General features: G+C 44.3%; 1 protein-coding gene across 1 annotated transcript; it reads left to right on the forward strand.

Annotated features, from left to right (window-relative positions):
* Positions 1–4289: 4289 nt before the first annotated feature.
* S1PR1 (sphingosine-1-phosphate receptor 1) lies at positions 4290–7829 on the forward strand. Its single transcript, XM_044238780.1, has 2 exons — positions 4290–4635; positions 6264–7829. Exon 2 carries the CDS (start codon positions 6427–6429, stop codon positions 7573–7575), a length of 1149 nt encoding a protein of 382 aa, XP_044094715.1. The 5' UTR covers positions 4290–4635; positions 6264–6426; the 3' UTR covers positions 7576–7829.
* The last annotated feature ends 3351 nt before the right edge of the window (positions 7830–11180 follow it).

Genomic DNA, 11180 nt, shown 5'->3' on the forward strand with positions numbered 1-11180 from the left:
CATTTAGACTCAGAAGTCTGATAACACAAAAGGAAATATTAACCGAGGAGTCAAAAGATAAAGTTGAGAAATCTCCCAGAAGTCAGAAAAAAGATTAAGATATAGGAAATGGAAAATAAATTTGAGGAATATTTATTATAAAAACTTCCTGCACGGTCCATAATCTGAACAGTAGGAGTTTCAGAAAGAGAGAATAGGGAAATAGAGAAAATGAAGTTATCAGAGAAATAATTTCAGATAATTTCTCAGACTATACAGGGCCCATTGTACGTCCAGGAGAGGACTTGGAAAATCAAGATACATTATTGTATAATTCTGGAACAGTTGTGGAGAAAGAGAGCATTTAGGAAACTGAGGCTCAAGGAAGTTAAAGAACTTGCCCAAAGTTAGCCATCTGGGAACTGGCAGAATGATGGATGAACCCAAGGCTGTCATGTCCTGCTCCATAGTTCTGAGTGGTGGCAAACAAGAGAAGAGAGGTTTAGGTCGGGACCTAGTTAGTATGAGGAGAAGACAGTGAGTTTTTGGGAACAGAAATAAACACATATTAATGTAAGCTGAAGATAAAGAATCATCAGAAGCCAAGAATTGAAAGTTAAAGTACAAGAGAGAGAAGGAGTAGTAGAGCCATGTCTTCAAAAGTTTGGTGGGGGATGTTGCGCGGCGATGGGGCAAGGGTTTGCCTTGGTTAGGAGTAAAGCTATGGGCAGGATGTAAGGGTGGGTGAAGCTGCTGTTAACTTAGAGGAGAAGAATTTCAGTGACACTGTTCTCTCCACTAACAGGAGGCTATTTGCTCTCCTAGGAATAGATGAGGGAGGGGAGGGCTGGATCTTTAAAGGGGATTGGGGGTGGTGGTGGAAAGTACCTGGAGCATTTAGGAAAGAGAGTAGAATTGCCAGACTTAGCAAACAAAACATACAGCTCCCTCAGTTCAATCTGAGTTGCAGAGAAATGACAGATAACTTTTTTTTTAGTATAAGTCCCAAATGTGACATGGTATTTTCTCTGGCAACACTTAGAAAGAGATTGTAAAGCATGCATAAAGAACAGTAAAGTTGCTTTGAAATGAGAAATGTGGAATGGTGCAACCTCACTGTGAACTGGGCATCTGATGGTAACGTCACCGCCGGGAGAAGTAAGGTAAAACATCGGGCTGGCCTTCCAGGCAGCAGCGGAAAGGGAGCTGGGCTGAGAGCCAGGAGATAGTTTGAGGATGCAATTCTAGGGCCTCTCCTGAGAGCAATGGGAAGAGATATGTGTGGGAACCAGAGACTTGGAATTGGCAAGGAAGCCATTGCTGCAAATAGTTCTGTCTACTTTAAAATTTTGCCCGACTGGTCATCTACGTGTTACATCTTAGAGGTGTGTATTAAGGGTGGACATTTCTAAGTAACCACCTGCAATATCTGGGCTCTTTAAAACACTGGAGTAATACTGAATCGATGTTGTCCTCACCAGCAGTATTCGCAAGAAAAAGACTGATTTTCCCCATGTCATTCTTTAACATGTTTGAGGTTTATTGTAGTGGTTTGGACATGTGGCTAAGAGCCTATAGCCAATCTATGGTCACAGACCACGTTAACCAAGTTACTTAATATAATATGCCTGGGACTCAGTTTCCTTGTTTGTAAAATTCGGGTAATATTCATTCTTAACTTGTAGAATCATTGGAAGAATTAAAAGAGTTTACATGTGTAATACTTAGAATCTGCTACCCAAATATACAACCTTACATTAGATGTTATAGGTAGATAACGAGAAGTTTTAAAGTATGTTCATTACTATACACTTGTATACACTGGGTCGGGAAATATATATATATATTATATATATATATAAGAAATCAGTGGTTTTAAAAAAGACATTCATAGGGGAGGGGAGGCATAAATAGGCAGAACACAGAGGATTTTTTAGGGCAGTGAAAATACTCTGCATGATACCATAATCATGGCTACATGTCATTATACATTTGTCCAAACCCAAAGAATGTACAACATCAAGAGTGAACCATAACATAAACTATGGACTGTAGATGATAATGATATGTCAGTAGACATCCATGAACTATAACAAATGTACTGTGCTCTCTCTCTCTCCCACAAATAAATAAGTCAATCTAAAAAAAATACACTCTTTAAAAAAAGCCTAATGATTTTAAAGGTGGTAAAAGCAGAAATAAATTTGTCTTGCTAAATAATGTAATATTTAATAATTTAATAAAGAAATTTAACAAAACAGTTCAGCAAAAAAGAAAATGCTTCATGGTGAAAAAAAGACATTCATTAGCATAAATTTTGTATATGTTTTTAGACTTGCATAGTCAGAAAATAAGTGATTTTAAAGGGGCATTCATTAGCGTATCTTTGTATACATTTTATACATAGATAGTCAAGAAATTAGTGCAATTTAAAAATTTTAAAGCTAGAGGTTTGCTTCCCTTTGGGGGAACACTTCAGTTTCTTAACTATTTATTGACTGAAGGTGTTTGAACCGGGAGGCATGACATCTGGGAGATATGGCATTAAGTTGTGGAACCCAGCTCCACCATATACTAGCTGGGATATCTAGTGAATAAAGCCGAGTGACATTTCTCTCATCAATAAAATGACCAACAATTAGATATCTATCATGATAGAGTTTGGATGTGCAATTCACTTTAATTCTTTTCCCTTAACTCATAAATTGGTGGTTGGGGTAGATTTTGCCTTATGTTGTGCAGGGTAGACTCAACATACTTCTCCTTTATTTATTTATTTTTTTAAAAAAGATTTTATTTATTTACTTGACACAGAGAGAGGGAGAGAGAGTGAGAGAAGGAATACAAGCAGGGGGAGTGGGAGAGGGAGAAGTAGGCTTCGCCCTAAGCAGGGGGTCCCAGGATGGGGCTGGATCTCAGGACCCTGGGATCATGACCTGAGCCTAAGGCAGACACTTAACGACTGAGCCACCCAAGCACTCCACATATCTCTTCTTTTAAGTAAGTTCTCAAACCCAACCAGAGCCCTAGAATCTAGAGAACGGTTATATTAGTTTCTATGCTGTATGCATGTACTGTTGTTGAATTTGTGGCTATGTGCTGGGTGCAACTCGTTGATGAAGACTTTCAGGCAGCTGTGAACTTGATTTTAACTGTCGTTTGATTTCTTCTTTCGCAAACTCATAAGATCCCAGAAACCAGGGGTCTGTTTATTCATTTAGACTCCTTCTGAGTCATTCAGGTACAGGGTGTGTCTGTCAATTGAAACTGCACACGGAGAAGTTTTGCGTTCACATCTGCCAGGATGGGAAGCCCATGCGACCAGGGACTGAGTGGAAATCTTCAGTGTCGCAGCAGGGCAGGGCAGAAGTGCTCTGAGTTTGTCATTTAGGAGGAGCTGACCAAGGCCGACTCGACTCTCACGGTCTTAAGTAGAATCTAAGCGAAAGAAAAGAGTAGGCGTGTTGGGAGCACTGAGGTTTTGGGGCCTCTGAGTTTTCCTGAGTAGAAGGGGAGAGAAGGGCACCGGCCTCAGACTAAGCCGGTTGGGTGCAGCGGCTTCTCCGTTTTGGAAGTTCTTTAGCTGCCCAAGCTTTTTAAAACTCTCACGCCCCAGCAGCTGCCCATCTCCCCAAAGGAACACGACTGGCCAGAATCTGTGACACAAGACTGACCTTGCGCCCAGTTGAATGAGGGAAACCCTTACCCAGCGTCTCCCCAGGGCTGGCCCATCTCACCGCGAGTCCCGGGAAAGCCTCCTTCTGCCCCTCAGACCGCAAGTTTCAGGGCAGCAGCGGGATGGGGGGTGGGGAGAAGGAAAGGAACCTCCGGGGCCATTCTCCCTTCTAGGCTGCTGCATATCTCCTCCGTGCGCCCTGAACAGTTTCTCCTCCCCAGAGAGCGGCGGGGGTTCTCGGGGTCTCGGCCCCTGTTTTCCCTGCCGGCGCAGAAGCGGCCGCGGGGGCCCAGTCCTAAGTCCCCGGACTCCGATCCAACCAAGGACTCCAGCGTGTAGGGGACCAGAGAGGTGCGCTGCGAGACCCCGGGCTGTCCTCTGCGTCCTAAGACTTCTCAGGAGAAAAGTTTCCAAAGGCTCCCCACCTCCTCTCTTTTGTAAGACTCGGGAGAACGGTCTCCGGGAGTGGCGGACAGCAGGGCGAGGGCCGAGATTTATACATCAGAATCCAGGGGGCACCAGCCTCCGTCCCTTCTCTGTTTTCTTTTCTTTCTTTCTTTCTTTTTTTTTTTTCGGTTGCCTGTGGGGGAGGAGTGTGTGATGTGTGTGTGTGTGTGTGTGTGTGTGTGTGTGTCCGTGCTTCTGCCCCAGATCTTTCCTGGACAGCGAGTCTCTGCAGCCGAGATCCGGAGGCCCCCAGCCACTGGCTGAGGGCGTGGGGGTTGAGATATTAACCCCTCCCCGCCTCTTCCTAGAGAAGCCACCCAGCCTCAGCGGGGCGCTCGGCGACTTCAGCTAACGGGCCGGCGTGGGCCTCGGCGAGCAGTGCTGGCCATTGGAGTGTGCGGCTGCGGAGGGAGGGGACCCCGACTCGAGTAAGTTTGGAGAGCGTCGCAGTCAGTCCCGGGCAGCAACAAGATGCCGAGCGCGCAGTGGAGACCCGGAGCTCTCCCAACGCAACTTCGTCCTGCCTGAGCGAGGTAGGGGACTGCGCGCCTTGCCAGCGCCGGTCGGGGGCGCGGGGGATCCCCGCTGCAGGAGGTCTTCAATGTTAGAAAGGAATTTTTAAATCGGAACGAGGTGGGGGGCGGAGACCAACTTTTGAAACATCCATATCTGGGCGCTGGAAACATTCATCCCTGGGCTACTAAGGAGCCCAACCCGATCGGATTGTTCTTGGGGCACTTGTGATTTACGAAGTTTGGAAAAGGGTTAAGTCCAACTGTAAACCCGACCAGGGATGGGGGATAGTGAAACCTGCGGTTGGTCGCAGAGGGAGGGAAGGCGCTTATATTTGGAAATCCTATAGACAAAGAATATGGGGGTGGGGAGGTAAGGGCTTAAAGTTGCACTGGCCGCGAGCAGGGTGCGGAATTAGGTGGGAGAAAATGCACAGCGTCTAGGCGCGAGCAGCCTCTGCTCTCCCGGTTACTGCTGTTTCTGTTACTCCACTTCTTTCACATTGCTGAGTTATCTTGAAACATTACAAGCAGACTTCTGCTAACCAGTGCCGTTTCATTCTTTCCACACTTTCTAGTTCTAAGAGAGGAGGCAACATGTTGGGGGGGAGGGCAGTAAATGAACCGGCCGGCTGTAGTTCAGCAATGCACCAGCCCTACATTTATGTTTCTGGACAGAAGCTCTGAACTTGGAATTAGGAATGTAGTGGCATGTATCGTTATCATTAGTAGTATTAGCTTCTCTCTTTTGTCTGTGTGCCCATGTGTGTTTTGGCCAAACCCATAGTAACTAAACATACTCCTTATACAATCAATGAATGTACTAAATTCCTGGGATTTGTTGCAATCTCTTATGAATGTTTTTCACTGAATACCTTAATATTTTCTTGCACTGGTTTACAAGGAAAAAAAAAAACTAGAAGAAGAAATTAAGAAAAAGCAGTTGCTTCACAGAAGCGTAAGCTTTCCTGTTTACCGAAAGGCCTGGGCGGGCTTGGCTGCCCACACCCCTCAGACCCTGAGCACACCTGTTCCTAGAGAGTTATTAATAGAGCCCCAAAATGACTTACTCTGTCAAATGATTTTTCGTGCAAATCTAATGTGTTGCAAGGCGATTAGGTGGTGGTTCTCAGCTCTTTTAGCTGTGTGGTGGTAGAAAGCAGAGGTGGTGTGGTCTCCACCTTCGTATTAGCGGTTGGGTCTCTTCGAAGGAGAGACCAAGAGCTGGTGGTGAACCGGCTGGCGAGCGGCCCAAAGCTTCAGAGAACCTCCAAGCTGGAGACTTGGAGGAGGTTAGAGGTGGGGTAGTGAGAGGGCCGGAGAGGTGTTACAAATGGGGCTCGCTTCTCTCGTTTTTCCATTTCCATTTTGGTGTGACACAAGAGAGTTTTCGTCTTGTTCAGTTGGGAGTTTTCAATTTGGGTAAATTTTATTTTTTCTCCCTCCCCTCCCCTTACTTCCTCTCCCCTTTATTTGGCAAGAAATGTGAATTTGATTTTTTTTTTTTTTAAATCCCAGTCTTTGCACTTTCTCCAAGTTTCCTTAAAACAAATCCAGACAAAACTGGAGCAGTGCCTTAGTTAGAATGAATTATGCCAGTGTACTGTGGCTTTTTCCCTGACGCTCTCCTCTTTGTGACTTGTTTAAAGCTGCGGTTTCCGAGGGCCTCTCCAACCAAGGAAAAGCAAAAACGCCGGGATCTCTCCGACGGAACCACCATCCCCCCGCAGCAAGTGAAGGCTCGCTCGGCCTCGCCCTCTAGCGTTCTTCTGGAGAAGCGCCTCCCCCGGATTCCTGGAGACACCGCGCACCATGGGGTCTACCAGCATCCCGCTGGTGAAGGCCCTCCGCAGTCCTGTCTCCGACTATGTCAACTATGACATCATCGTCCGGCATTATAACTACACAGGAAAGCTGAACATCAGCGCGGACAAGGAGAATGGCATTAAACTGAGCTCGGTGGTCTTCATTCTCATCTGCTGTTGTATCATCCTAGAGAACATCTTTGTCTTGCTGACCATTTGGAAAACCAAGAAGTTCCACCGACCTATGTACTACTTTATTGGCAACCTGGCCCTCTCAGATCTGTTGGCAGGAGTGGCCTACACAGCCAACCTGCTCTTGTCTGGTGCCACCACCTACAAGCTCACCCCTGCCCAGTGGTTTCTGCGGGAAGGGAGTATGTTTGTGGCCCTGTCTGCCTCCGTGTTCAGCCTCCTCGCCATCGCCATCGAGCGCTATATCACGATGCTGAAAATGAAACTCCACAACGGGAGCAACAGCTTCCGCTCCTTCCTGCTGATCAGCGCCTGCTGGGTCATCTCCCTCATCCTGGGCGGCCTGCCCATCATGGGCTGGAACTGCATCAGCGCGCTCTACAACTGCTCCACCGTCCTGCCGCTCTACCACAAGCACTATATCCTCTTCTGCACCACGGTGTTCACTCTGCTCCTGTTGGCCATCGTCATCCTCTACTGCCGGATCTACTCCTTGGTTAGGACTCGGAGCCGCCGCCTGACCTTCCGCAAGAACATGTCGAAGGCCAGCCGCAGCTCGGAGAAGTCGCTGGCGCTGCTCAAGACCGTGATCATCGTCCTGAGCGTCTTCATCGCCTGCTGGGCGCCCCTCTTCATCCTGCTCCTGCTGGACGTGGGCTGCAAGGTGAAGACCTGCGACATCCTCTTCAGAGCTGAGTACTTCCTGGTGCTGGCCGTGCTCAACTCAGGCACCAACCCCATCATTTATACCCTGACCAACAAGGAGATGCGCCGGGCCTTCATCCGGATCCTGTCCTGCTGCAAGTGCCCCAGCGGGGACTCCGCAGGCAAATTCAAGCGACCCATCATTGCCGGCATGGAATTCAGCCGCAGTAAGTCGGACAACTCCTCCCACCCGCAGAAGGACGATGGGGACAACCCAGAGACCATTATGTCCTCTGGAAATGTCAACTCTTCCTCCTAAACCGAGCGCTGAGGACCCTTGGAGAGAGTTCTTGTGTGGTGACCCACCAGCCAGTGTTTGGAAAAAAAAAAAAAAAATCTCTGTCTCAACTGCTGCCAGGGAGGAGCTGCTGGGAGCCAGAGGGAGGACGGGCAGAGTAAGAGCAGCCTGGTGGTGCAGGGGTGTTGGCGGGTTAGTTCCTGTGAACAATGCACTGGGAAGGGTGGAGATCAGGTCCTGGCCTGGAATCTATTTCCTACCCCCACCGCCTGGCCGGGCCTACCCTGGAGCTTTGATTTTGCACTGAGCCAAAGGTCTAGCATCGTCAAGCTCCTGAAGGGTTCATTTGGCCCCTCCTCAAAGACTAAGGTCCCAGTGTGAAAGTGTCTGTGGGGAGCTTTGAGGAGATGTTTTCTTTCACCTTACTTTTCAGCCCAAGTGATTGTGTGCACTTCTGCTTCTCTGGGTATGCTCTGCATATCCTACCCTCCCTTCCCCTTCATGCCCCTCCTCAAAATTCTGTTACTTTATATTCGAACTACCTGGCCTTCATCAGAGCTGGGGTTGTGGCATGGTCCATATCTTGATGGTCTGTAGCAGGTAGGCTGTGTCCAGGAGGTAAACGGTGAGGAATGGAGATGGTTTGGAGGTGTAAAGCAATTTTATTTGCTGAGGCCAAAGTTTCCATGTAAGCTGGATCAGTTTTGGAATTTGGTTAAAGTCACTTGGATTTTTTTCTCTTTTAACAATTTTACAAGTAAATATGTTACAGTGTGGTTATCCATTGTGGCTGAAATCTGCATAAGGCAGTCCAATTTATCTAAATGGTATTGGGCAGAATCCTTTGTGTCATAGGAGAAACAAACTAGCAAACCCAGGTGAAAACTGACTGGGGGTGGGGTGGGGTGACTGTAAACCAAGAGAGATTTCTAAATGAATCTGTCTAACAAATACATCTGTCTTTGGCACTTTTGTTGATGTTTATTTCAGAGTGTTTTGTGAATTAGTGCAACCAACAGGATGGTTGTATTTTGTTGTGTTAAAAGTACTTTCCGTGATTTTTGAATGTATTTGTTTCAGCATTTTATCGGATTTTTCTAACTTGTGTTAACACCGTTGAACGTGTATTTCCTAAGAAAATACAACCCTCTTGTGCCATTAAAGCATTACTTTAACTGATAGGGAATACCAGAAGTTTTTCAGTACAGCTGTTCATTAAATAGTCAATTAAAGATATGTATAAATGTTACAAAAAATAAAAATATATTGCTGTCTCTTTAGTATGGTTTTCAGTGCAATTAAACTGAGAAATGTCTTTTAAAAAAATAGTATTTAATAGGTTTCTGACTTTTGTGGATCATTTTGCACATAGCTTTATCAACTTTTAAACATTAATAAACTGATTTTTTTTTAAAGATTCCTCTGTGAAGAGCATTTTTTTAAAAATAATTATTAAGATTCTGTTTGACTATGTGACTCTTTAGAATCAAAGTTATGGGCAAATTTCTATTACCCTTTAAAGGATTTTACCTTGATAAACTAGGGTGTGAAAAAAAATGTGGTTTGTTAAAAACCACTCTATCTTTTTCAGGAAGAGAAACTTCAATAAGTTAACATTGAAGAGTAGTAAAAAACACGACAAAAACCACCAACTTCTAAATACCACATTGACAAGTAAATGTAATTATTGGAGTTTTAAATTGTATTCAGGCCAAAGTAAATTATATATAATAAGTCTTGTCCTAAAATATGGATTTAAAAAATATATATTTACAACAGTGTGGTTGTATATCTAATTTAAATTATGAAACTCAATGGTCATTGCAAAGCCATCAACAAAAGCTTGCATTCTTGGCTTTCCACCAACATGCTGAAGAAATGGGGATAGGGATATGGGAGTTAATATATTAAATCACTCAATTTTTTTCAGGACACTATCTTGGCTTCGCCCAGACAATCCTTTGAACAATATGGGACTATACGGTATCAATGAAGTAGCAAGTTGCAGAACCTTGGTGGAACAGTATACATCTCATACCTGAAAACTTTCAATTAATACTATCTAAAAGTTTTAACATCTTAACCATTACTTTCTCCAACTATACAATGAGAGCAAGGGCACTTTGTAAGCATCACAGAATTACTGTAATAGTTTATTCTTGTTTCAACATTATTGTCCTCTTCACTGGGGATTAATTCAAAGGATTTTGGTGTGTTTGGCTCTTTTAGTCATATTATTACTTTCAGAATTTGCGCTTTCAACTGTCATTGAATATGCACAGGACACAGTTGGGACATGAAGATAAACCTCACCTAACAGAGTAGTTGTCATTTCTGGGTAAGGTTAACTGTGGGAAACAGAAGTGTGTTAACTAAGGAAACCTTAGGTCACAACCTCCAGTTTCCTGAAGGAAATGCCAAAAATGCTCCGAAGACAAAAGACTGGAAACAAACTGGAATGTCTCTATCCATCTGTCTGCTGGGGCGGAAGGAATGAGTTCATGCTGCACTCACTTCCTAGAGCTTTCATTATAGTCAAGCATAATGGAAAAGCCTATCCATTTTGTGTTTCTATGGAAGATAAGTGTTCCTACTCTTGGTTTTATCTTTATAAGCACAGCAGTGACTCATACAACATGGGGAAGATGAGGTAGGGCAGCTGACCCTGGTGGAGGTTGGGGAGCTCATGACAATGAGTGACAGAGAGGACGGCCTCACTTGCCCACCTGTGAGAACACTATCCAATCATGGAATGTGCATTCTTCCTGGAAATTCCAGACCATGCATGTTATTTCAAGAGAGCTAGCTAGTCATGGACTATAGTTTTCCTGGGCAGGTGTGGGATAGAGTCCTACCTCTGACCAAGAAGTAATGGCTAACATAAAGGAATCCTTGGTTTTATCTCAACACAAATATCTGGTTTTAATTTAGTGTATCCTGAGAATTGAGTATGAAAAAAAAACTCAGTAGTTATATTTTTATACTAAGACAAATATCCATAAAGCTCTGATTAAAAGACATAGGTAGCATTCTATAAGAGGAGTAAAACAGGCAATCGGAGCAATGCCTGATATATGCTTGTTGAAGTGCCTCTGACTCATAAATATTCAGGAAAGTTACAAATCGACATCCAATAATACTTAATTTCCAGGGTACCTGGGTGACTCAGTTGGTTAAGCGTCAGACTCTTGGTTTCAGCTCAGGTCATGATCTTGGGGTCCTGAGATCAAGCCATGTGTGAGACTTTAGGCTTATCACAGAGTCTGCTTGAGACCCTCTCCCTCTGCCCCAATCCCCTTGCATACTCTCTCTGTCTCAAATAAATAAAATAAATCTTTAAAAAGAATACTTTATTCCCAACATTAAATGTGATTACAATTCTACAGAACATTTCAATAGATATCTTACATAAGACAAGTGTTTGCTCTTGCTTTTTAGCCTCATTATAAGTAGAAAAATTAAATTCTTTAATAAAAGTTGATCTAGTGATATTAGAAATTCCAAAATTTATAGTAATAGAAATTTTGCATATATGTTGAATAGAGACTGGATTTTATTTTAGTAATATCAGTGCTTTGACTGTGACTTATGGCATCTTTAAGGTTCTCCCAATGTAAAAAGTCTTA

The sequence above is a fragment of the Neovison vison genome, chromosome 2 (genome assembly GCF_020171115.1).
Source record: "Neovison vison isolate M4711 chromosome 2, ASM_NN_V1, whole genome shotgun sequence".
NCBI classification, from domain to species: domain Eukaryota; kingdom Metazoa; phylum Chordata; class Mammalia; order Carnivora; family Mustelidae; genus Neogale; species Neogale vison.